The sequence below is a fragment of the Aotus nancymaae genome, unplaced genomic scaffold, assembly GCF_030222135.1.
Source record: "Aotus nancymaae isolate 86718 unplaced genomic scaffold, 86718_ANA_hifiasm-v0.15.2.pri h1tg000046l, whole genome shotgun sequence".
In the NCBI taxonomy this organism is placed as follows: Eukaryota; Metazoa; Chordata; class Mammalia; order Primates; family Aotidae; genus Aotus; species Aotus nancymaae.
In genome coordinates, this window is record NW_026988460.1 from 13,752,846 (window position 1) to 13,780,697 (window position 27,852).

The window sequence follows — 27,852 nt, forward strand, 5'->3', positions numbered from 1 at the left end:
GAATATCCTGAAATTAAATAATATACGGGAAAAAAATGTTGTTGCATATGTCCTCACTTGGCTCATGGAACTGCCTGCCAGTCAAACTCTTATTTAAATTTGACTTTTAAGTAAGGCGCTTTGGAAAATTGAGCTAAGCCAACTCTTAGTGACTTTTTTCCCCCTCCGAGCATTTCTTTTCTTCTAACAATGTTGCATATTTTACTTTGTCTAGGATTTTCGAGAAAGGCATGTCTGACAAAATGTCTAGCTTCCTACATATTGGAGACATTTGTTCTCTGTACGCGGAGGGATCGACCAATGGATTTATTAGCACCTTGGGGTAAGAGCATGCAATTTCTTGTGTGGCAGTATTTGTTTAAGACATCATAACATCAGCTTAAAACTGTGATTTTTCTATAAGAATGTTACCATTTTACTTGGCTTTCTAAGTGTGGTTGAAATCACAAACACCAACTCCCGTGTTAGCCAAGTTTAACCTCTCATAGAAAAACACAATTTTCTGCATATTTCTGAAAGAGCAAAACCTCATTATGTAGGACACTATTAATTCTGAGTTTACTAAAATTTGCTCTTCCTTCCTATATAAAAGGGAGAGTGCCTTTATTCCACTATGGAATAAAGTTAGATGGGATGAAGCATAAAGATGAATATTTACAGAGCCTGAAGAAGTGCTTTTTAGTTTTGTAAAGGCTCTTCTTTTCAAATACTGACTTGTTTATAATATAAGCGAAGACCAAACCTCCTGCGCTGCCTATCTCTTTTCTTTGAAGCAGACCTTTCCTGCTTCACATTGCTATATGCATTTGAAGATTACAAATTGCATAAAGTTCTATAAATCCGATTTTTGCTTTTTTGTGCTTTTTTCCCCAATCTTTATACAACTTTTAAGGTTAAAAATATATTTCATAATGTAATCATTTGATTATCTTCTCCCTTCTCCTCCTACGCCTATTGTCTAGAAGAGGAAATGAGAGGTGAAATAGTCCCAAAGGCAGACAGAAGCAGAATGGAGAATCAAGATGGTTAACTCCAAAATAGTTACGAATGGTCTATATTGTCTTTGTGTAGAAAAGAGTAGTGAGGCCCTTGGTGGCATTGTTGAATTTGGCAAGAGCTGGTCTCAAATAAATTGGGGGAAGGAAGACCAGCAGCTTCTCCAAGAACCTCATTTTTACAGCAGCCAGACCTTTCTTTTAATTATAGCTATTATTTAAAGCATGCTAGTTTTCTGGTATTTGTGCACAATAAGTATTCCTAGGCTGTCATGCAGGTTACTCCACCCTCAGGGAGCAAATCTTTACAGATACAGAATTATAGCTCAATTAGACATGTGCTCCCACTGTAGAGACATTTTTTTTCAAATGTCATCCAGTGAAAAGAAGTCATCCATGACTGCCTGATCACCAGATCCAGTGACTTTCTGCATTTGACCTCTCTCCATTATGGACCCACCCTTAACAATTTATCTTCTGCGGCTTTTGGCAAAGAGGCCTCCTGCTGCCCTGCCTCTGACTGTCCCTTCTTTCTTTGTGGTTGGCTCCTTCCTCTTTTCATCGTCCATGGTTGACTCTCTCATCCTCTTCTTATTTTCAGCAATGACAACAACAGTAATAAATGCAAAGCACTAAATGAGCCTAGTGGGTATTCACTGTGTGCTAGGTATTGTGCTAAATACTGTGCCTACATCTTCCTTAATCCTCAGACAACTGTCTATTGTAAACGCTATCACCATCACCATTTGTGGAGGCAAAACCTCTGAGCTTCAGAGAGGCAAAGCCACTTGCCCAAGATTGCACAGCTCAGAAAATGTCAGACTACAAGGCCAAGGCTGCCAACACTTGCTTTCTGCAGGCCAGCTTCTCTCTTCCTGGCTTCCTTGTCTGCCCACAGCTCTCCCTCCTCCTTGACTGTGCCCAGCCCCTATCTGGATGCCAGGGTTAAGCCTCAGCCCACTCGAAGCCCATCTTTCCCCTGGGTGTCTTGACTTCACAGTCACCCAGGTGCCTCTTGAGCCCCTGAGATCTTTGTACCTTTTTTCTCTTCCAGGGCATCTCTTCTTGAAAATTGTATGAAGTGCTCTTTAAGTGTTTTCCTCAAACTTTGTAAGCAAATTAATGATGAATCCCTCCTGCCCTTTTAAAGTAAGGAGGGCTTCTTTTTGAACTTTGGGCTGCTAATACTTCCTTGCGATGAATACTTAATTTTCTCAGTTGCTTGTACATATTTGAGGATAGCAGTGTAAAAATGCTGTTGGAAAGAAAATTTGACATCCCCTCCTCTTTGTATTATTTTTAACATTTATGTCCTCTTTTTAATATTTCTAGCCTTATAGTCCACCTGTTGTGGACCGTAATGAGTGACTGTCAGTTGTAACAGGACTCACTGTGTAGCACTCCAGCCCCATCCCATGTACATAGATGGTGGTTACCTCCAAATGGCTTCATCTATTGACTGAACTTTAGAATTCCCACAGGATCTTGGAGGGCAAATGTGTGTGTATGCACTACTAAGTAGTGGCATGCTTCTGAATTGCCTTTTCAGCTTGTTAAAAATAAAGGTTCAGCTGGGTGGAGTAGCTCACACCTGTAATCCCAGCTACTTGGGAGGCTGAGATGGGAGGATCAGATGGGAGGATCCTTTGAGGCCAGGAGTTTAAGACCAGCTTTCAAGGCCAGCATGGGCAACATTGCAAGAACCCTATCTCTTTAAAAAAAAAAAAAAAGAAGGCGGGGCAATTCTTGGGCCTCATCCTACAGCACAGCTTTAGTAAGCTGGGTTGATAGAGTCCTGATGTTAGTATATTTGGAAACAATAAGTCTGAACTTCTCCCTATTTAAGAATCCCTGAGACCAACTTTCATGTTACAGATGAAAAAACTGAGACCGATAAGGGTGAAATGCCATAGTCATGGTCATGCTGCTAGTAGGTGGCAGAGTGCCATCTACAATTCATTTGTCTTCTAAGCTCGACTGGGGCTCCTCTTACCACTTCCTCCCCATTTGAGAACTCGATGATTTATTAGGCTAGCCCTACCTTGGATTCTGAGCTCACCCTGTCAAGCATTATATTAACTATGGGGGCACTACTGTACTTACACTCACAGGGTCTCAGGGTGGGGATTTTATATATGTATATTCTGCTCTTGATTTTTACATGAGAACTGAGGCCATTGGCCACATTGTCCCTCTTGTTGATGCAGTGAGGTCTTGTGTTATGAAGCCGAGGGAGGCAAACTGCTGGTGGGCTGCCGTGGACACTTTGATTTACCCACCAAATAGATACTGAGCTGCTATCCTTGGGCATCTTCTGGCCTTCATGGAGCTGGTAGCCTGGTGCAGCTTTGGAGTCTCAGTCAGTGAGGTTGGGAGGATGGAGAAGGAGGGGCAGAGAGTGTCTGGTGCAGGAAAGGCTTGTGGGGCTTTGTGGAGAAGCTGGGGCACTTTATCAGGGTCCTGAAAGACAGGCTGGACTTTAGGAGGCAAAAGGGAATTTTGGAGGATAGACCAGCAAGGGTAAAGGGTGAATATTTAATGGTACCTTGCATTTGGGATAAGAGGAGGCAGCACAGATGAATGGAGGAACCCTGGAAAACTGTAGCTTGTTACCTGGGAACAAGTACAAGTTCTGTGGTCACTTGGAAGATGAGCCAGTTCTATCAGTACCAGTTTTAGGAGCTTGGACAAGTTGTGTAACTTCTCAGAGTCTTAGTTCCCTCATCTGTTCAAAAATATATTTTTAAGTGGTTCTTCTAAAAGAGTTGTGCAAGTTAGACTTAGCAGTCAGGACTTTAAATACTGAGTCTTTATGTAATGTGAGCTAATTTATTTGTAATTTTTTTTGCACTTTCCCCACTAGTTGCTTTTGATGCTCCAGAGTCCTTTCATATCCCATGAGTTTGCGCTGATGGTTCTCTCCCCCTGGAAATGCTCGCCTTTAGCCTCCCGTGTCTATTTCGACTCTTCCAGTAGTTCCATTATAACTTCCTGTGTCTGCATCTTCTCAGATGACCTCAGGCACAGTTCACTTCTGGCTGTATTTTTTTCTTCCTTCTCTTACAGCCCTTATATTCTCCTTATCAGTTTGCTCTTAAGGCTCCTGCACTAGCCTTGAACTCCCCCATGGTCAAGGGCCTAGCTCATATTTACCTGGTACAAAGTGAGCTCCTCCGCTCCTTTAGTCAAATGCAACAACCCCTTGCATTGTCTCTTGACTTCAGCGACATTGCATGCTATACTCAGATCTACCATGGACGTGGTTATGGGGAAGGAGCCACAGAAAACAGTAGCTTAATGTGTCCTTCACAGAACAGAACCCTGGGCTTTTGGATTAGGTTTAGATGTGTGCACAGGAAGCCTCTAGCGTAAAGAGTTGCTGACAGGAGAATATGGCAGTCTAAATTTTACACAGGAAAAGCCCTGGGATATCTGATTTTTGCATAGTGCTAAGAGTTTTATTTCATACACTTGACTTGATAGAGCATTTGTCTGTCTTCTTTACAGCCTGGTTGATGATCGTTGTGTTGTACAGCCAGAAACCGGGGACCTTAATAATCCACCTAAGAAATTCAGAGGTAAGGTGGTGGCTTTCCTGGAGTGGTCACCTTGACTCGCTTGAAAATTTATGAAGTGTGGGGTTGTTGTGGTGGTCGTGTGTGTGTGTTTATAAGCAAGATAAGCTTATTTACTTAACGTATTTTTTTCAGAGTATGATTTCAAGTTCTAAGCTTTACAACTTCTTGAAAAATGCATAAATAAATTTAGTATCAAGTTTGGGATGGCTTTTACTGGGTCCTTAATTTGTCTATTGAATATGTGTTGACAAGTGCTAATTCCGTTCAAAGTCTTAGATTTGTGCAGATATTTCTTCAAATAGGATTTATGGATCCAGTCACAGGGAACATTCATTATTTCAGGAGATCTCACTTTCCCTTTGGGGATTCTGATATTCTTAGATACCTCCATTAAGAGGTATCTAATGATACCTCACTGAACGTCTCACTGGAATGAATCATTCTTAATTACTGTACTTGTGTTTTGAGTTAAAAGACATAGGCAGGCTGGATATGAGGGCTCACATCTGTAATCCCAGCACTTTGGAAGGCCAGGATGGGCAGATTGCTTCAGCCCAGGAGTTCAAGACCAGCCTGGGCAACTCTGTCTCTACTAAAAATACAGAAATTAGCTGGGTGTGGTAGCATGCTCCTATAGTCCCAGCTACTCAGGAGGCTGAGGTGGGAGGATCACCTGAGCCTGGGAGTTCCAGGCTGCAGTGAACAGAGATCACACCACTGTACTCCTGCCTAGGTGACAGAGTGAGACCTGTCTCAAAAACAAAAAAAGGCACAGGTAGGGCAGCTTTTCCACAAAAATGAGCTTTTTCTTTAGGCCTCCTGAATTTGGTACCTTTTTCCAAATGTGGCTTAGTTTACTGTAGGAGGTCTTTTAAGTATACTTGGTGTCTGACATGATAAACATTTATGTTTCTTTTTTGTTGTGTGTAGTTAGTGGTCCTCAGCTGTAGCCTCATATTAGAATTATCTGAGGGAGTTTTTAAATTAAATAGATGCTTGAGAGCTTAGGCCTTAAGGCTCCACTGTAGAGCCCTAAGCATCTACTTATTAATTAAATTATTTATCAATTAAGCTAATCTCTGAAATTGGGGCTGATTCTTTATAGCCAGGGTGGAAAACCACTGGTTTAGGTATTTGACAGATGGCCTCAGTCCCAAAGGGCTCATATCTTGCCTTTTGCAGATTATATAATTTGAGTTCTAAGTTCTTATTGTTTAGTGGTTTAGAAACTGACTTTTTTTGGATAAAAGCTAAATACATTAGAATAAAATAGAACACAGACGTTCACATGGAGAAAAGCCATTTGGAAGACATTTGGTGTTGAGTTGCATCCAGTTGGCGTGAGACTGTCAGGAGAATGTTTTCACCTGAGGATGGGTGGGGGTTGGGGGAGGCCGTTAAAAAAAGAGGGAAAGAAAAAGAGTTGTTGATACAAGCTGCAAGAGGAACCCAAGGCAGCTATTGCCTCCACCGCCTTTTTCTTCTCAGTCCCTCTTTCCTGTCTCCTTCCAAAACAAGACACCACCTTGAGTGCTGCAGAAATGAAAGATTTCATCCAATGATCATAATTCAGTCGCTCATAGAGTTACTTCCTCAGTGTGAATATTAAAAGGGACAAGAACAATTGACTGTGCCAGGCCCTGTGCTAAGCACTCTGCCTGTGTTAGCTCAGGGAGCCATCCCTCTTCCCTGGGAGGAGATTGATAGAATCAGATCTTAAGAACCTTGTCTGAGGTCACAGGGCTGGTGACGAGTGGAGTAGAAGCCATGGTTCTCAACTTTGGCTGCACAGGGAAATCACCTGGAGAACTCTCAGAAACACTGATATCTGAATCCAGCTCAGGGATTCTGAGTTAACTGGGCATGGGGAGTCTTGAAAGCCTCTCAGGTGTTTCTCTTGTGTCATCAAGGTTAAGAACCATGGCTAATGAAATCTAGGCTAATAAAACCTGGACGTTGTTACTCAGGGAAGAGCTGGTTTAGGTTTGGCTTTTGCAACTGGGACGAAGGGGAGGGATATGACTCAGGAAGCCTTTGCTACTGTCCAGTGTGAGCTCTTACCTCATTTTATACACAGGCCTTAGGAGCTGGGAGATGAACCTGGGAGAGATTCTAATGTACTGTATGAAGTTAACTAGTGGCTATTTGCTTTACAAATATATGTACATATTTTAAAAATTTTAAAAATCGACATATTTATGGTGTACAACATGTTTTAAAATATATATACATAGTGCAATGGCTAAATTGAGTTAATTCACATATGCATTACTTCACATGCTTATTATTATTATTTTTTTTTGGTGAGAACATTTAAAATCTACTCTTAGTGAGTGTCAAGTGTACGGTACACTGTTATTAGCTGTAGTCACCATGCCGTATAATAGATCTCTGGAACTCACTCCTCCTAACTGAAAATTTGTATCCCTTGGCCAGCATCTCAATCCTCCACCCCCAGCCCCTGGTGACCACTGTCAGACCCTCTGTTTCTAGGAGTTGAGTCTTTTTAGATTCCACATATAAGCAAGATCATGTGGAATTTGTCTTTCTGTGCCTGGCTTATTTCACTTAGCATAATGTCCTCCAGGTTCATCCACGTTGTTGCAAATGAAACAGGGGCTGTTTGAACATAGGGTTAGAATGTAAAAAACAGGACTCTAGCAGAGGAAGTCAGAGGAGACATGTTTTTGTGGCATGAGTGTAAAGGTGCCTGGTGCTTGTGTATATATGGTGGCCAATTTGAAGCAACTGTTTTGAGATAACAGTAACAGTCTGATAGAAGCTATTTGGAAAGAAGCAAACTCCTTTTACGGCCTGGCCTGGTTCTACAGGTGGTCACATGACAGTGACTTGATTTGTTGACTGCCTTTCTCCCTAATTTAAAAATAAAGGTTTCTGGGTTGTGAGCTGCTTTGTCCTTGTGGGAAAATCTGGTTCAAACAAGCTCTGCTGCAGGCTTTGGGAATGTAGGTCAGGACTTCCTTAATTCCACGTGCTAAACCAGAGGCCCCTGCATCCAGGTGAGGAGTCCAGGCAGCTCTGCCTTTGCAGGCTGCCTCAGTGCTGGAAAGATCTGCTCCTCCACCATGGAACTTGGGCAGTGAGTTTTAAAAAATTTTCCAAAGCATTCCTTCAACTGCAGTGCAGCATACTTTCACATTTTTTTTTTCTAAAATGAAGAAAAAGATCTCTCTTTTGGAAGCAATTGCTGCCTTTCCAACTGTAAGTGTATTTTGGAGCTAAAATCATTTTGATGTTTAGAAATTGTGCATAGGGCAGTTGGACAATTTGGAGGCATTTCTAGTCCATTTCCTCATGGACCATTGCACCCTAGAGTTTAACAAACACATGGAAAAGCGAGATGCTGGCAAGCAGCTGAATGGGATGATGGAGTCTTTATCTGAGCAATCAGCAGAGCTGCATGTAGTCATTTGGGTTTGCTCTTGCTTCCATTGTTTCCTTGCCAAGTTATTTCCTATATTGAGAACCATCATAACCTGTTCTTAAGAAAATGGAAATCCAAGGCCTGTTTATGCAATATTCCCCATGGCTTCTGACTTTGCATCTTCAATTTTGTGAGCTCCTGAGATCTGCAGCCCTAGTGGTTAATAAAAGAGGCTCTTGGATCAGGCTTCCTGGTTCATATCTAAGTTCTGTGAATTCTTTACTGTGTGACCCTGAACAAATTACTTCACCTTTGCAAACCTTGGTTTTCTCACCTGTAAAATTGGAGAGGATAATAGTCTCTATCTCATAAGCTCATTGGGAAGATTACAGTGTCTTAAGAATTTAGTACTGGGGGAGCCTGGCCCTTAGTTAAGAGTTTGGTGAGGCTTATTCTTTTCTTTGCGTTCCTAATAGTTACTACAGATGCTGGTACTTGTAAATCTCATATTTAATGATATGAGAATAATTACATATTATTATTCTTTTTGTCTTCAAATTCTTTGTGGGTAGGAACATGCACATGAACCCTTGGGTCTGGATTTGAGCCCCAGTGCTCCTGTCTACAAGCTGAGTAACCTTGATAGATTACATAATTTTTCTCAGCTTGTTAACTTACCTGTGAAATATGGGGCCTAACAATTCCATCCTTATAAAGATATTATGCATAAAGAGCCTAATAGAGTGCTTAGTACACAGTAGTTGCTCAGTGAGTAGTTGCTCTTAATTTTCACAGTAGAGGTAGAAGAGTTCAACATCAAACATACTTGCTTTTCTCTGATGATTGAAAGTACATTTCCAAAATGAATTCCTATGTGTGTGTGTGTGTGTGTGTGTGTGTGTGTGTGTGTGATTTTCTTGAATATATCTCTTGCCTTTAACTTCCTCTGTAGGAAGAAGAGGTTAGCTGCACATCTGTTTCATATAAGCCACATCTTTTTCATCATCTGAATGAATTTTGGACAATGTCATTGCCCTCGTAAGTGATGAGCAGAGCTGAGACTTAGAATAATGCAGTCGCTATAGTTCTTTTGTTAATGTGGTACCACTTTAAAGCCCCAATGTCCATAGAAGGCAAGGCAGAGAATCTCTTTCTTCTTTCTGATTTGTGTTGTCTTTGCCCATAATCTTGAAAGAGTAGAGAAGGCAAACATCAGATTGAAACAGGGAGTAAAAACTTTGTAGTTAGTGAATTCCTCTCTCTATATTATCTTTTCCTCTTCCCACTTTTACCAGTCCCTCCCCCTCCTCCCTGATGCTGAATATAAAGGCATCTTCTACAAATAAACGGTGGAAACTAACAACCAGTCTTCATTTTTCTCCCAGAATCTCTGCTCTTTTTAGAAATAAATCACTACCAGGGTTGTTGGAGTAGAAACAAGGGAACTGGGCTTTTGGGCAGTTAGCTGATAGGTTTTAGTGTTGATCATGCCATTATTGCATAATCTCCTTTCTTAAGATTGGGGCAACAGTCAGGCTCTTGCTCTCAGAACCTGTTCTTTTCTGTTCACATCAAGAGGCTAGTCATGGCTCCAAATCCTTGACGTTGGACAGATGTTACCATATGTATTATCAAAATGTGCAGCTTTTAACCTTACGGGGAGCCCCTCAATTTCAGAATAACAGCTTTTTGACAGGAAACTTACGGTTCAAAATGAGAAGTTGGAGCAGGAAAAAGGCAAAAGGAATCATTATTCTATCACTAAGTGGTTTATATGGATTGGGGAGGGGATCAGACAGACTGAATATGTGGATGTTCCAAATAAGTACTTTCCCTTTCTCTTTTTCAGTGAAGTTGGTTTCAAGCATCATAGTCCAATCTAAGCTAGTGTATTGTGAAAAATTAGTGTTTACCTCCAGCATTGAGGCCCTACTGTGTGCCAGCTGCTGGCTGGTGATGGCAGGGCAAGATGAGTTACAGTCCTTCTTGCTTTCAGGAGTCTTAGGGTTTCATGGAAAAACGAACCCACATTATAAATTACAATAGCCAATGTTAATACAGCATTTACTTTGGGCAAAATACTTCTCATGAATTATCTCTTTTAATCTGAGGAACCCACATACGAAGTGTAGTTCTTGATGTTCCCATTATGCAGATGAGGAAACGAAACCGAGGCTCTAAGAAGTTGGGTAACTTGCCCATAGTCAGTTAAGTTCACTTCTTAGAATGATTATCATTCATTTCACAAAAACTTACTGGGTAGTTGCTATGTGCCAGCCACTTGTACTCCATGAGGAAAGAGACATTCTTAAAGAAGTCCACATCAATATGTAATGAAAATCTTTAAGGAGCTTGTTTAGTGTAAGTTCTTGTCTTCACTGCAGCTGTTTATATATAAGTAGAAGCAAAGCAGGTGAAATTTCTTCTTACATAGTATAAAACTGGTCTAGTGGGGAAAGTAGATGGGGATGCTTTTCATGCGCATAATCTTTCACTGTTCATCTATTTGGTACGTGACGCATTTGAGATGGTAAGAGTTACAAGCTTGCTCAGTGCCATGTGACTTATGAATGTCGTAGCCAGAGCCCTCTTTCAAAGGCTGGGTCCAGTGTTTTTCTTCCTTTGTAGTTTTATAGAGACAAGTTTTCACTCTGTTGCCCAGGCTGGAGTGCAGTGTTATGGTCATGGCTCACTGCAGCCTCGACCTCTTGGATTCAAACAATCCTCCCTCCTCAGCCTCCCGAGTAGCTGGGATTATAGATATAGCCCATCATACCTGGCTTCTTATTTTTTGTAGAGGTGGGGGTCGTGCTGTGGTGCTCAGGCTGGTCTTGAACTCATGTCCCCAAGCCGTCCACCACTTTGGCCTCTCAAATTGCTGGGATTACTGGTGTGAGCCACTGCACCCTGCCACTCTTAATGCACTTTTAGCCATTGCCCCGATGCGCAGTCTGTTACCTACAGTAGAATGAGTTCTGTTTATAGTGGAAATGAGGGTCTGGGCTGGGGCAGTATAATCCAGTTTCTGGCCATTTCCAGAATAAAATGTTGGTAGAAGACCTCTGGTTCCTCAATATATGCCCTGCTAGAAATAATGACAGTCTGAGTATTGTGTGATCACCATGATACTGGGGTGAAGAGTAGGTTGGAGTATGTTGCTTGGCTGTAAAGAGCCAGTGTTGGACCTAAAGCATGGCCATGAACTTGAGGATCAGACTGTGGCCTTTTCATTTTTATTGGACTCTTCTTTCCCCAGTCCCAGAGTGCTGGCACCATGTTAGCCCACCTGGTAGGGATCTGGTGGATGTAGTAGGATCATTTTATTGAGAGAAAGGTTTCACATCTCATGCAAGCTCTTTGTAACTGACTTTGAAACCTCCCAGCAACTTAGGAAGGGTCCTCAAATAAGAATGTCATTTTTCATGGTTGAGTGATAAGAAACACATGATTGTCAATAATCTACTTCTCTGATCTTACTTTTGCCTGCAATTTAGGTTAAATATAGGGTAAAGAGCAACCCCTGGATGCCAGGGCTATCATCCAGCCCAGAATCTTCCACAAACTGCTCTAATACCTTGGGAAAGTCATTTCATCTCTCTCAGCCTTGGTTTCCCCATCTGTCAAATGGGGTTTTTCCAAGATTTTATCCAGCTTGAAACTTTGCTATTAGTGGCGGAAACAGGCAAGTTAATGTTAGAAGCCTTGAAGCCTTGTGCTGTCTAGAAGTAGGTTCCCATTTCTTTGGGATTACAGGTCTCTTTGTCAAGATAGATGAGGGCCGGAAATAGCCAGGCCTTACCCTGAGGCCAGATGGGGACACAGGCAGGATCTTGGGTCACAAAGGTCATCTAGGGTGCCTATAACAAACTCACCGGCTTAGCTTTCTTTCAAACCACCCTCCTTTGCTGCACATTGTTTTAATTGTTGCTAAGCAACAGTATTTTTTTTTTTCATTTTTTTCTTTTGGCAAGGCATTGGAGGAATGAATCCATATCTTACTTAGTTTTAAATACCCTCTTGCAAAGGGAAGGGCCTAACTTAAATTTTGTTTGTTCTTTTGATTCTAATCCATGACAGGCCTTTTGCAGTAGGGCTACAGGACTGACTTTCTGCCTGTCTTGTTAAATAAGGCAGAAAAATCAGTCTATTTAAGGTGCTTGTCAAGTATATGCCTCGAGGCATATTGAAGGTTTCAAGCGTGTGTGCAGCTGCCTTGTAGGAGAGTCTTCTGCCTACTTGTTGTGTATTCACAAAATCAATTCATATTTAATAAAAAGATTAATGGTTTTTATAATCTTCATTTTAGATTTACTAGTTTATCTCAATCTTGCACCAACAGGCTCCATTTAAAGGGAACAAAACTGTAATTTAAGTCAATTCCCTGGGCAACATAGAATGCCCACAATGTGTTACACAATGACTGGGGATGGTGCCTGCTGCCTGATTATGCTGAAGTCCCACACACTGCAGCGTATCCCTTGCTGGATCATTGCCTGCTTGCTTCAAGCTATGAGATATATGTCTGAAGGCTTTAGGTACCCTAAAAATGGACATAAGGGAATTTGTCTTTACTTTGATGCCCTGGATCCATTCTTTTTTTTTTTTTTTTTTTTTTTTGAGATGGAGTTTCGCTCTTGTTACCCAGACTGGAGTGCAGTGGCGTGATCTCGGCTCACTGCCATCTCCACCTCCTAGGTTCAAGCAATTCTTCTGCCTCAGCCTCCTGAGTAGCTGGGACTACAGGCGCGTGCCACCGGATCCATTCTTTTTTGCATACCTGACTCACCCTAGAAAGTAGACCTCTGACCCCTCTTTTATAGTCATTTACCCTTATAATTTAGTTGCTAACCATTTTCAGCTCTATGTGCATAAAATGCTTCTAGTGCCATAAATATGTTTACCTTGTCCTCTAATTGAATCACAGTATTGCTTTTGTGGCTTCCTCCATTGAGGGTGAAATTGATTTGGAAATCTCAGCAAGCTAATGGGATCATATTGTCATATTGTTATACGGTTCTCCTGAAAGCAGTATGCTGTGGTTGATTAAGGACTTTTCCTTTGGCAAAGGGTTTTATAATCCTGTCTTCAGAGCATTGATGAAGATGTGTGGTGAATCACTTAAGCTTATGATAACTCTTTCCTTTTCTTATTTGACAAGTGAGGAAATTAGAGAGATTTAGAAAGTCTCCTGGGGTCAAAGAGCAATCCTGTGCCAAATGTTCCCTTTAAATGCTCCCTTCTACTCACACTGTCTTTTAGGCTACTGTGTTTGAGCCATGAAATAAAAAAATTTTTTTTGGTTCCGTCACCCTGTGTAATTAATGCTAACCTATTTTGTATAAATGCAAATATAGTGAATAACTTGTGTAGTTCTAACAGACATTAGTGAATATAATCTATTTAATTAATATACTTTACACTCATTTATTTAATCCTCATAACAACTCCATAAGTAAGGCAGGTACTTTTCTACAGATGAGGAAACTGACATATAAGATGTTTAATGTCTGGTCCAAGATCATGTAGCTAGAAGTGGCAGAGCCAGGATTTGAGCCCAGTCAGTCTAACATCAGAAATTCTCCTCCTAACAGCTACTCTAAACACTATTTAGAAGAGGAATGGCCTTGAAATATTCTTTGAGAAAAATTACCTGATTTCTTAACTTCCTTCTCTAACACCCCAATATATGTCATTGTGAGCTGCATTGACACAGGAGCAAATGTCTATAGACTAGAGGGGCATGCTAACCGCCTACTTAACAATCTTGAGTATATTATTTATCACAGTGTGATAAACACACAGCTATTGTTTTCTCCTCGGCTAGATTTTGGAGCACTCAAAGGGACCAAATGTTGCCCTGCACTCCTGGCCCAGCGCCTGGCATAATATTGGTCCTTCGTTAAAAACTGGTTGAAAACTGGTGTTTTTTTTCTGATATAGTTTTGACTGCTCCCATTTCTAGGAGCGTTTTTGCTAACATTTTAAGTTGAACGGCCGCTGATCTTTTTAACTGATGCCTTAACTCCGCCCTGAAATCTTGCTCCAAACTACCTGAGCCTGTTACTTCTGAAAAGCTTTCCTGTAGGCTGGATGTGATGGCTCATGTCTGCAATCCCAACATTTTGAGAGGCCGAGGCGGGAGGATGGCTCGAGCCTAGGAGTTCGAGATCTGCCTGAGCAACAAAGTGAGATCCTGTCTCTACAAAAAATGAAAGTAGCCAAGCGTGGTGGTGCTCATGTGTGGTCCCTGCTACACAGGAGGCTGAGGCAGGAGGGTGCTTGAGCCCAGTAGGTTGAGGCCTCAGTGAGCTGTGTTTGCGCCATTGCACTCCAGCCTGGGCAACAGAGCAAGACCCTGTCTCAAACAACAACTACCACCGCCAACAAGCCCTGAAACTTTCTCGTAGCTGACTTGTCTTCTCCCCAGAAGGTGGATCTTATTGGTCTCATTCTCTGAGAGTGTCTTCCCCTTGACTCCTCATGTTTGATCTCTTTTTTTCTCTTCCATGCCTATAGTTTTGAGATTCCTTGACTGCATTTAGTACATGAGCATGAAAAACAAATCATTGTTAAATACCTTCCTCCTTCTTTCTTGGCCTTCTGGTAGGGTCATGTATGGTTTTGTTCTTGACAATTGGAACAGACCGTGATGTGGGTACTGTTATTGTCCCATTTTACAGTTGGGCACCCTGAACCCACAGAAGGTTAGGAATCAAGGTGGACCCAGGATTTGAACCCATGTGTAGAGGACCACAGAGTGTCTACCACTTAAGTGACTTCATAGAGTTGTTCTGCTCAGAAAACACTTGGGGCTTCTGATGTCCTAGGTTCCACATTTAAAAGGCATATTGCTTGGTGGGAATAAAGCTAATGCAGGGGTAACCTGGCAGCCAGGTCTCCAATTGATATTGAATGGTGATGTTTTAGATTAGCTCCAGCAACAATATTTCTCACCGAAGTTGCTGCAGAGAATCCTCACCTGTTTCTGTAATTCCACCATTTTCTCCTTTGTGTCTGAGTGTGGACACCTCCTCCAATCCACCATTCATTGTGGGTAGGAGAATCAGCACCAATCTAAAGATGTCATTCAGCTGCTTGGAACCTCTTGGTGGTTCCCCTGTTGTGCTCAGGATATAAGACACACTATCAGGGTTCCCAGCAGTCCACATGAGTCACCACTGCTTACCTGTCAACCTCATTTGCAGTAACCCCTCCAGGTTCTGTGCTCCAGCCAGAGGGATTGACTTCCTCCTGGCAGTCAGAAAACTTACTCTGTACTCTGGGACTTTGTGTGTCCTTTTTCATCTGTCTGAAATGATCTACTTGTCTCTGTTCTTCCTTTTTGGACCCCTCAGTCTTTCTAATGCCTACTCAACCTTCACCTCTCAGGCATCTCCTCAGGGGCAACTTTACTGAGCCTTTGTGTGCAGATAAGCAGCTGCTCCTTTTGCACAGACTCTGAAGCTAGACCCCGTGGGTTTGACTCTCAGCACTGCTTTTTACTGGTCATGTCATCTCAGATGTATTATTTAATCTCACAGTGTCTCCATTTCCTCATCTGGAAAATGGGGAAATTATTACATGTGCCTCATGGGGTGTTTATGAAGATTAAATGAGTTAATCTGTGTAAAGCACTTAATGGACTACCTGGTCCATATTAAATCCCGTAACACTGCTAATTTTTGGTTTTGACTTTTAACTTGCTGGCTTTGACTTAGCCCTTCCCCCCTACTGCATTAACTGTGAGGACAGAAACCATGCCTTTCTCTCTAAGGCTTTGCACGGGTTCTGGACTATATTAGGCACTTAAATGTTTGTGGAGTGAATGAGAAGAGACCTCTAAGGCGTTGCTTCTGAGACCTGACTGAGTATAGAAACCACCTGGAATCTTGTTAAAATGTAGATTCTAATTAGGTAGGTCTTAAGTGAGACCTGAGGTTCTGCATTTCTTTTTTGTTTCTATTTATTTTTTTGAGATACGGTCTTGCTCTGTAGCTCAGGCCAGAGAGCAGCGGCACAATCAAGACCCACTGCAGCCTTGACCTCCCTGGCGTCTACCCAAAATTTTCTACGTGTCTGCTTAGCACTTGTACACAATGACTGACCAGGGAAAATGACATAACTGAAAACAAGTATAACATTTTAGTTAAAAGTGTTTGAAATCTGTATCTTTACTAATGCAGTTTCCTCAGTCATTGTAACAAGTTTTGGCACGAGCAAATCAAGTTTATATTTCTTCCCACCTCATCCTCCTAATCCTGAGTAGCTGGGATTACAGGCGTATGTCACCACACCCAGCTAATTTTTGTATTTTTTGTAGAGACAAGGTTTTGCCATGTTGCTCAGGCTGGTCTCAACCTCCTGGGCTCAACCGATCCTCCCACGTTGTCTTCCAAATGTGTTGAGATTACAGGCATCTGCCACCGCACCCTGCGGAGAGAGCCTTGCAGGAGCATGACAGCTTGTTAGAAATGCAGAATTTCTAACAAGCTGTCATGCTCCTGCAAGGCTCTCTGTTGTCTTCCCTTATTTTAGGGCCATCATATAGAAGACAGATGTTCTGAACCCAGAGCAATAGAGAATGAGGGCTAGTGGATCAAAGTGCCAGAGGTAGAATTTGAGGCTTAAGGAACTTAATTCGATTAGTGATCAGCAGTTATCCAAAGAGGAGGCCTGCTTCACATTCCTGAGTTACCCTGATTCAAACAGGACTGGCCATCTGTCAGAGATTTTGCAGACGGAATTTCTGCTCTGGGACAGAGGTTAGATGGATGATCCCATTTGACTGTGTGTGTTTTCCCACCGAAGGACCCAGCTGTTCTTTCTGTTTTTGCTTCCCGTGGAAGCCCTATAGTTGGGAGCGTTGAGTCAACAAACAGCTGGGGAGAGCACAGATACACTGTAGACAAGAAGCTATCTGGAAACTGAATGGGTTCAGTTCAGTTGGTAGAGGACATTAGTGGAAAGATGGCATTATTGAAAATTTGAAAAGATGAACAAGTAGAAAAAACAATAGCTTTCCAAGTCAAGATCCTGCCGAATCTGGTAATGAGTGGCTAAGATGTCCTGGGAGACACTAGAGCATGGTGATTAGGAGCACAGGCTCTGGAGTCAGACATGGGTTCAAGTCCCCACCCTACTCGTACTAGTTATGTGACCACGGGCAAGCCACTTAACCTGTCTGTGCCTTAGTTGCTCCACCTGGCTGCAACGGTGAATAACACTGTGGAGCTGATGGGCTTGTGTGAGGATGAGTCCATGCGTGTATAACAGCAAACACGTGCAATACAGCCTCAGCTCTCAGTGAAGAGTGGCTGTTCTGACGGAATTTGCAATGAGCAGCCTTCGGGACATCTCTTGGGAAGATCAAACATGGCCTTTGCCATCTTGTAAAACATTGATATGTTCTGTTTCAAAAACTCAGTCCGTGGAGTATATAAAGGAATCCATAGCCAGGCAGACTTTAGCCTTCCTGAGTTTTTTTAGATTTTATTGAGTGGGCTTGGTAACCAGCTAGGACAGAGCTTGGGGTTATTACAAAAGAAGCCATCAGGGCTTTTCTCTCCTGGCACAAGCCTTGATCAGAGCCTCGGTTACTGACGGGTCATTTGCTCAAGATGGTAATCCTGCCTTCTGTATAGAATTACAAGCCTAGCCAGAGAGGAAGTTGTGTTTATCTTACCCCAAACACCAGGCATTCCAGTGACTCCTGACAGACAGGAGGAAGATATTGCCAATCTGCTCTTTCCCCAAAGCGGCCCTTCCCTGCTCCCCACATGTTTTTTGCATGTTTAGAGAGGTTCCTGCCAGCCAGTCTGCCAAGTGGCATTCTCTCCCGGGCTTTGAGGGCAGTTGAATTTGCCTAAGGGATGTCCAGAGGCTACTTCTTTCTCTCTTTTAATAGATTTAGGGGATACAAGTGCAGTTTTGTTACTTGGATGTACTGTGTAGTGGTGAAGTTTCGACTTTTAGTGTACTCATGGCCCCAGCAATGGGTAATTTTTCAACCCGTACCTCCCCCACACCTTTTGGAATCTCCAGTGTCTATTATTCCCCTCTATATGTCCATATGTACCCATTGCTTAGCTTCCCCAGTGGCAGCTACTGCTATAGTATTGGCCAAGGTGGAGGCATCTCTCTCCTAGGTGAGAGGTCAGCCTGGCTCTTAAAGGAGGCAAAAACTGTGCTTATTCCCATTGACAATGGTTTGGGAGAGATAAGTGGAGAGTGGCTATAGGTGTAAAGAAAAGACTGCGTCTCTTCAAAGAGCCCATCTGTTTTCTTTTCTAAGACAACAGCTGGAGGTCAGTGTAGAAAAACTCCAACTTGAGCAGTTGCAATAATTGAGAAAATAAGTTGGGCAATTATTCATCTAACTGAGATTTAAAAGTTTCTTTCTTCGTCTGGTATTTTTCCGGGTACATTTGAGTTCCAATTTGGGTGCTTCTGAAATGTCTGGATGTTTTGTGCTGCTAAAATTATATGTGTCTAAAAATGTTATCAGTGATGACACTTATATATAAGCTTGCTTGGACTTATGCTAGCAAATTTCTGTGACTGAGGTCGTCTCCTCCCCCCATAGCCATTCCCAGAAACGTGGCATTTGAGGTAAAGGTAGGAAATAGAATAACCCAACTTAGGTGTAGCAATCAAGTGGAGGACTATCACTTGAGAACTTTGTTTCAGTCTTGTCGACAAAGAATACTGGGGTTTTGTTGCCATAGTTTCAGTGAAAAATTTGACCTTAGCTACAATAACATACAGTTAGAAAGAACTAGCTAATCGGTTTTCTAAAATTAGTGTTCTCCAGTACATAAACCAGTAGGAACAGAGTATTTAATTAAATATTATACAAGGATATAAAAGCCCAAGGGAATGCAGTTCCTTGATCTGGGCTGGGGGAGGGAGGAAACCCACAGTGCTCCTTTACTAGTCTCTTGCAAGCTACAGGAACTTTACTTTAAAAAAAAAAAGAAGTTAGTATTGATTTTATTTTCAGATCTGTCAGGAATGAATTTATACAGCTTGCTGAGAGAGCAAAGTAGACCATTCAGCATTATTTCCAGTTGTCCCCTACAGGGTACAAACTTAACAAGGCAAGATGTGCAAATGATGTTGGGCCAGGGTTCTGATAAGAACACTTGTTGGTGATCTTCTAGATGTCTTGATGTGAAGGAAAGTTATTTTCTCTCTGGGCATTTTAAAGCAACTAATTTCTAGACTCTTGTTCCTTTGAATGCCTAATATGTGATTAAGTGAGGCCAACATCGCCTTGTTCTGAGTACAGCTGTATCTGCCTCCCCTAACTCCACAGGCCTTTAGTCATTGAGGGCTGAGTTAGCCTTAAGCAATAATCTGTATGAAGATTATGTAAAATTTGACATCTCTTTTCATCTATCTATTAGGAGCCCCTGCAGTAGCTCTTCTTTCTGATAGTGACTGGAAATGTCATCAATATTGTGTGAACTTCCAGATTTTGTAATTTCGGGACAAGGAGGTTTCTGGTCGTTCATTGATACTCCTCTAATTTTACTATCACCTGGCCTGGATGCTGCAGAGGTGCAATTGAGTTCAACTGTTTGCAGGTTTATCACTGATTGGAAACATTGCTCTGGGTTTTCTTGAACTTCTGTTGTTGGATCTCTTTGTGAATTCCATATTAATACATTTTCTTAATTTCATTTTTATGATTTCAGCTTGTTAATTGGACTTTAAGATAACTAATATAATTGGAAAGGTGAGATATATTTAAGGGAATATAAACGTTTTCATTTGATGTTTTTACCATTTTGTATGTTTCTGTAGTGGCATCTCAACTGTTGCAATGGAAAATATGTCCTTGGCAAGACTCTTAGAAACACAGTCCCAAAGGTCATTGGATTGTGCAAGCTTCTTGACTATTTACAAGGTCACCTACCTGAACAAATAACAATCCTCCCTGCCCTTAAGGAATTTGCAGTCTTATGAGGAGAGATGAGCGAGAACTGTTTTGTGGATTTTTCTTGGAGAATGTTAAATCCCTGACAAGCTTTTAGTCCCCTGGTGTTCATTGTTTTCATCTATTCCATCTGATCACTGTGCCCAAATAATTTGAATTCATGTTAATAATAGCTTATGAAAAATGCAGTAAGAGAGCTTGCTGGAAAAGTGACAGCATGCATTTTAAATTACTTCTAGTTGACCTGGGTTTCATTACCCAAATATCCACAGGCCCTTCCATGAATGTGGATAATTGAGTTGATGTTTAGCAAATACCACTAAAGAGGTTAGATGTGTCAGGTTGGTTGGTGCAATGGTGAACTAGTCAGAACTCTGGATTTTGGATAATAGCTTAAACTAAAAGAAAAAGAGGATTTTTGGGGGTCAAACAATCTCAGCTGAGCGACTGAATTGTATGAAGGACAGGAGTGTGCAGCGGAGGCTCACACTGATTCAGGCATTTGAGTGCTGTCAGCAGCCTATGTCCATATCTTGTGTCTTCTTTTTATGCATCTTTTACTTTGGTTTCTTGTCCTGTCCTCTTCTGGTTTTGGTATCAAGGTTTTACCACATTCTGAAAACGAGTTGTGGAGTGTTTCCTTTTTTTAAGTCTCTAGGGGAATTTGTGGAATATTGGAATTATCTGTTCCTTGACAGTTTGGTAGAACACGTGAGTAAAGTCATCCCAGCCATCTGTTTTCTTTATGTCAGAATTAACTACCGATTCACTTTCCTTATGTCTTTAAAGGGCTAGTTCTTCCTGGGTAAATATTATAAATTCTGTTTTTCCAGAAATTTACCCATGTCATCTAAGTTTTCAGATCTATAGTCTCATCTCATTATCTTGTTAGTTCCTGAGGCAACTGGTTTTGTCCTTGTGGTAGACTGAAGAATGGCCCCTGAATGTCTTCATCCTAGTATATGTTACCTGTGAATATGTTACCTCATATGGTAGAGGGACTTCACAGATGTGATTAACTAAGGCTCTTGAGATGGGCAGAGTATCCTGGATTTCCAGGTGTGCCTGATCACAAGGGTCCTTATAGGAGAGAAGCAGGAGGATTTGAGCTAATAGGAGATGTGAGGATAGAAACAAGAGATTGGAGTGATGCAGCCATGAGCCAAGGAATGCAGGAAGCTGGAAAAATCAAGAAAATGGATTCTCTCCTCAAATCTACAGAAGGAATGTAACCCAGCTGACACCTTGATTTTAGACTTCTGACCTCTGTGACTTTGAGAGAGTAAATTTGTGTTGCTTTAAGCTACTATGTTTTTGGTTGTTATAGCATAGGTAAGAATACAGTAATAATTTTCCTGATATTTATTTGTGCATCTTTTCTTTTTTTCCTGAATAAGTACTGACCCATGTTTTTTTCTGTCTTACTACTCTTTTCAAAGAAACAAATTTTGGCTTTATTAATTATTTCTATGGTAGGTTGAAGTTCATTAATGTTTGCCTTTGTTTGTATTATTTTCTTCTTTCTCTTTCTTTAGATTTATTCTGTTCTTCCTTTATTCTTTTAAAGATAATCAGGCCAGGCACGGTGGCTCACAGCTGTAATCCCAGCACTTTGGGAGGCCAAGGCGGGTGGCTCATGAGGTCAGGGGTTCGAGACCAGCCTGGCCAAGATGGTGAAGCCCTGTCTCTACCAAAAAATAGAAAATTAGCTGGGCATGGTGGCAGGCACCTGTAATACCAGCTACTTGGGGGGTTGAGGCAGGAGAATCGCTTGAACCTGGGTGGTGGAGGTTGCAGTGAGCCAAGATCGCACCATTGCACTCTAGCCTGGGTGACAGGGCAAGACTCTGTCTCAAAAAAAAAAAAAAAGATAATGAATTTACAAATATTCTCAAATTGTAATGTTCAGCATCTTAAGCTATGAATTCCCTTAAAATCATGTCTTAAAGGTAAATAGATTTACAAGAAAAAAAACAACCCTACTAAAAAGTGGGCAAAAGACATGAACAGATACTTCTCAAAAGACATTTATGCAGCCAACAAACATGAAAAAAAGCTCGACATCACCGATCATTAGAGAAATGTAAATCAAAACCACAGTGAGATACCACCTCACGACAGTCAGAATGGTAATTATTATTTTTTTTTTGAGGGGGAGTCTTGCTCTGTCGCCAGGCTGGAGCACAGTGGTGCAGTCTCAGCTCACTGCAACCTCCGCCTCCTGGGTTCAAGCAATTCTTCAGCCTCAGTCTCCTGAGTAGCTGGGACTACAGGTGTGTGCCAATCGCCCAGGTAATTTTTGTATTTTTAGTAGAGATGGGGTTTCACCATGTTGACCAGGATGATCTTGGTCTTTTGACCTTGTGATCCACCTGCCTTAACCTCCCAAAGTGCTGGGATTACAGGCATGAGCCACTGCGCCTGGCCCCAGAATGGTAATTATTAAAAAGTCAGGAAACAACAGATACTGATGAGGTTATAGAGAAATAGGAATGCTTTTACACTGTTGGTGGGAAAGTAAATTAGTTAAATCATTGTGGAAGACAGTGGAGCAATTCCTCAAATATCTAGAATCAGAAATACCATTCGACTCAGCAATCCCATTCCTGGGTATAAACCCAAAGGAATATAAATCATTCTGTTCTAAAGACCCATACACATGTATGTTCATTGCAGCAGCATTCACAATAGCAAAGACATGGAATCAACCTAAATGCCCATCAATGATAGACTGGATAAAGAAAATGTGATACATATACACCATGGATACCATGCAGCTATAAAAAGGAGCAAGATCATGTCCTTTGCAGGGACATGGATGGAGCAAACTAATGCAGGAACAGGAAACCAAACATTACATGTTCTCACTTATAAGTGGGAGCCTTTTAAGTGGGAGAACAATCAGAACATATGGACACAGGGAGGGGAACAACACACACTGGGGCCTTTTGGGGGGCATGTGGCAGGCGGAAGAACATCAGGATAAATAGCTTAATGCATGTGGGCCTTAATACCTGGGTGATAGGTTGATAGGCACAGCCAACCACCATGGCACATATTTACCTATGTAACAAACCTACATGTCCTGCACATGTATCCTAGAACTTAAAATTTAAAAAAATTATGTATATGCCTATGAAATAAATGTAAACATTGACTTCAAAAAATTCCCTCAGTTTCATCCTACACATTTTGACATGTAGTATTTTTCTTACTGAGTTCTGATTATTTTCTTATGTCTATTGTCGTTTCTTACACCTACGAGTTATTTACAAGTATTTTTATAGTTCTGATTTTAAAGAATGTTTCTAGTTCTCTTTTTTGAAAAAATGTTTTACAACTTAGGGTGTGTTGGTCAGATAATATCTTTATCAGTCCTTTACAACTTGAGAGGCTTGCTTTGTGGCCTAGCATGTTATCAAATTTTATACATGTTTTGTGCTTGAAAGAATATATATATATTTCTAATCTTAGGTACAATGTGCTATATATGAGTTTGCTAGATTTTTTTGTCACCTTGATCTATCTAGTGTTGAAAGACATTTGTTAAAATTTTCTACTGATTTTTTTGGGCTTATCGAACTGTTCCTGATTATGGTGGTGGCAGCATAAATTTATCGTATATTGTGCTATGGCTTGAATGTCTCCTGACTGAGGTTAGAACTTGGTCTCCAATATGGTGATGTTGAGACTTGGGACCTTTAGGAGGTGATTCATTCATGGATTGATGGATTTAATGGGTTAATGGATTAATGAGTTATCATAGAAAGATAATTGATGGCTTTGTAATAAGAGGAAGAGGGGCCCAAGTTACTACATTAGCTGGTCAGCCCCATCGCCATGGGATACGCTGTGCTGCCTAGAGACTCTATTTAGAGAGTCCTCACCAGCAAGAAGACTGTCACCAGATGTGGCCTCTGGACTTGGGTCTTCTTACCCTCTATAACCATAAGAAATAAATTTTTTAGCCGGGAGTAGTGGCTCACGTCTGTAATCCCAGCACTTTAGGAGGCTTAGGCAGGCAGATCATGAGGTCCAGAGATAGAGACCATCCTGGCCAAAATAGCGAAACCCTGTCTGTACTAATCCAAAAAAAAAAAAAAGAAAAATTAGCTGGGTATGGTGTCACGTGCCTGAAGTCCTAGCTACTCAGGAGGCTGAGGCGGGAGAATCGCTTGAACCTGGGAGGCAGAGGTTGCAGTGAGCCGAGGTCTCACCACTGCACTCCAGACTGGTGACAGAGCGAGACTCCATCTCAAAAAAATTAATTTCTTTCCCTTACAAATTACCCAGTTGTAGGTATTCTGTTATAAGCAATGGAAAGCAGACTAAGATGCAACGAAAAAACGGGTAGGGAAAATTACTTACAGAGAATTTTACTGTAAGTAAATTAGTTAAAAGGGAAAAAAAATTCTCACTATGACAGTAGGTATGTTTTGCTTTGTAGGTTTTAAGTTTTTTTTTAAAAGGTTTTTCTTAACCTCACTCCCAGTTTTTTCTTTATGTATAATGAGGTTATATTAGTAAATGCTTAGACTTATAATCTGGTGAACAAAATGTTTATCATTATGTAGGAAACATTTTTCTTTCTAATAATGTTTTACATCTTGTATTCTGTTTTGTCTGATATTAATATACCCACATCAGAATTGTTTTAGTTAGTATTTGTTTGGTATACATTTTATTTACTTTTAAATTCTCTGTCATTATATTTTAGAGATGTCACTCATAAACTGTACATAACTAGAGAATGACTCTCTCTGACTATCTTTATTATCTATTAATTGGAATGTTTAGTCCATTTACATTTGTCGTAAATGATTTTTAATTTGTGGGGTTTTAACAATTTTTTTGTGTTTTCTTTTTTTCTTTACCTTCTTTAAGTTTCATGAAAAGTTTTGTGTTTTTTTTTTTTTTTGCTTTTTGAGACAGAGTCTTACTCTGTCACACAGGCTGGAGTGCAGTGGCATGATCTCAGCTTACTGTAACCTCCACCTCCTGGGTTCAAGTGATTCTTCTCATAAGTAGCTGGGATTACAGGCATGCCACCATGCCCAGCTAATTTTTGTATTTTTAGTAGAGACAGGATTTCAACATATTGCCCAGGCTGGTGTTGAACTCCTGGACTCAAGCTATCCACCTGCCTTGGCCTCCCAAAGTGCTGGGATTACAGGCGTGAGCTGCCACACCTGGCTGTGTTTCATTGAAGGTTTTTTCATTGTTGATCTCCATTCTGTTATTTCCCCTCTAGTGATTTGGAGGTTATACTTTATATATATTTTTTATAGCTGTTACCTCAGATATTTTAATGTGCATATTTAATTAAGCCTAAAGTTAATAACTATCATTATTCTCTCCTACAATACTAGGACATTATCAAATATTTAAACTCCTGTCATCCTCTCTCAGTCTGTGTTCTCGTTCATGATGTTAGTGCTTTGTTTTATATTGAAACTTGCATATTAGATATGATTTTGTTTTATACTTTCATTAAAAAAATTGACTTAATATATTAATATTTACCAGACCCATCTTGGATAATTTTCTTTCTGCCTCAAGCACATTCTTTAGAATGTGGAGAGTCTGTTAGTGGTAAATTCCATTTTGTTTGAAAATAGTCACTTTAATTCTCTGAAAATTTTACTTTTATTTTCAGGTGACAGTTTTGCTTGCTTTAGAATTATAGATAGATGGGTACTTTCTGTTAGCATCATTTTTTTTTTGGCTTTCATTGTTGTTGTTAATAGCAACTGGCAGAGCCTTTGCTCCCTCTGGTTTTTTTTCCTCCCTCTGGTTGACTTGAGGGTGAATCTGCCTTTGATTTTCTGTAATTTTACTAATATGAAATGAATATAGGTGTTGGTTTCTTTTTATTTATCCTGCATGGTATTTGTTAGGTTTCTAGATTTGCAGTTGTTTTTTGTTAGCAATTATGGAGAATTCTGAGCTGTTGTCTCTTCAGCCTTTTCCCAGTCTATCCGTTGTCTTTAGGAACTTTAGGCCACTTTTTAACCTCTTCATCTTTTCCATCTTTGCTCCGTAGGTTGGACTCTAGATAATTTCTTCTCATCTATCCTTGTTTACTATTTCTGTTCTATTATAATCTGTTCTTTATTCTTTGAGAATTTAATTTTAATTCTATTTTTCCATTTCTAAACCTTCTCTTTGAGACTTCTAAACACGTTTGGTCATTCTCATTCCTCCATATTTTCAAGCTTCTATTTTACTTCCTGTTACCAAAAAAGCATGCATTAAATATATTCTATCTCTAAAAATTGCAGTAGGTGCTGTCTCTACAGATCTTATTCTATTTTATGCATTGGCTGTTTCTAAAAATGGTATTTTATTTCCCTGTGTGTTTTGTGATTTTGAGTATCAGCTTGTGTTTTTTTGGCATTTCATCTGTGGGAATTGTTTGAGGCCTGGGTTAAAGTTATGTTTCTCTTCAGAAAATTCTTTCCTTTTGCCAGTTGCCAGAGATGCTGCCAACTCAAGACTACTTAAATCGAATTCTCTGCCTGAAAATTTTAAAATTTTGTCTTGGGTATTTTCTGCTTAAATTTTGGGGATTTCCTATATATGTCATTTAGGGTGACAGAGTATGAGGGTAACTTGTTTATCTTGACATTGGCACTAAGTATAGGAGAGAAAACTCTCCCTGTAATTCACAAACAAGTTACCTTACCTTCCTATTTTTAGGGTTGGTTGGTTGGTTGTTCACCATTGCATTGAAGCTGTAGCTTCTTGTTTGGGGGAGGGGGATCTGAATTTATGCAATGGTCTCTTAGAAAACTTTCGATCTTGAGTAGGTGCAAAGCTTTATCCCCTCTACCTAGCACTGGTATTATAATGGAAGGTTAAGGTTACTAGGTTCTCCAGATATATCAGAGTTCTGGCTTTAGAAATGACTTACCTTCCAGGAGTCTTGGTTCTACTTTATTACTAGCTTTTCTGGATTGCCTTCTAGCTAACTACTTCAGTACATGATTTGAAGCTGTTTTCTAATATTTCATCCAGCTTTTTCTAGTGTTTTAATTGATAAGTTCCTTCTGGGCATTTTGGCTGTCAGAAATGGAAGTGCATACTTGCTTCCTGCTACTTTTTGTGTCTCACTGTCATTTCCTGTGCGATAGAAAACATGGCTACCCATAGCTCTTAAAATGTATAATTTTATGGTTATAATCACTGGAAAGAGAATGATCTCTGTTTGAATATTTAAACAAGTGGCTGGGTATGGTGGCTCATACCTATAGTTTCAGCTACTTGGGAGGCTGAGGTGGGAGGATTGCTTGAGCCCAGGAGGTTGCGGCTGCAGTGAGCTGTGATTGCGTCACTGCACTCCAGCCTGGGTGACAGAGCAAGACCCTGCCTAAAAAAAAAAAAAAAAAAAAATTCTAGGTAGGGAACTTTGTGGTTGAGTTTGGGTCAGATTTCCTCCTTTGGGTCAGTTTGCTTAGGCTGGGGACTTGGATTACCTGTGTTAACATGGAAGCTCCCAACAAAACCATTTGGTCTAGACTCAGTTCCTTAAAAAAAAAAAAAAAAAAAAAAAAAGTAAAAAATAAACAGTCCAGGTATCCACTGTGATGGTAATCAAGGGATAAAGAATGGTATTTGTTCAAGCGATTCTCTTGTCTTAGCCTCCTGAGTAGCTGGGGCTGTAGGCACGTGCCACCACGCCTGGCTAATTTTCGTATTTTTAGTGAAGATAATGTTTCATCATGTTGGCCAGGCTTGTCTCAAACTCCTAATCTCAAGTAATCTGCCTGCCTTGGCTTCCCAAAGTCCTGGGATTACAGGCATGAGCCACCACACCTGGCCATATTTGAGTCTATAAGGAATGATTTTGACTGCAAGTAAGAGAGAAAAATTCACCTAATAGTGGTTTAAAACATAAGGGCATTCCTTAGAAATCCAGAGATAGGCAATATCCGGTATGGTGAAAGTCTCAAAATC

The 27,852-nt window shown here is 40.7% G+C and overlaps 1 protein-coding gene across 1 annotated transcript in view; it reads left to right on the plus strand.

Moving 5' to 3' along the window:
* The window catches only part of ITPR1 (inositol 1,4,5-trisphosphate receptor type 1), a 362,730-nt gene that overhangs the window by 23,866 nt on the left and 311,012 nt on the right, over positions 1-27,852 (plus strand). The window contains exons 3-4 of the mRNA XM_064361952.1: positions 215-322; positions 4,503-4,573. Of these exons, the coding sequence (XP_064218022.1) occupies positions 231-322; positions 4,503-4,573 (163 nt within the window). The 5' untranslated portion in view covers positions 215-230. The remainder of the gene's footprint in view (positions 1-214; positions 323-4,502; positions 4,574-27,852) is intronic.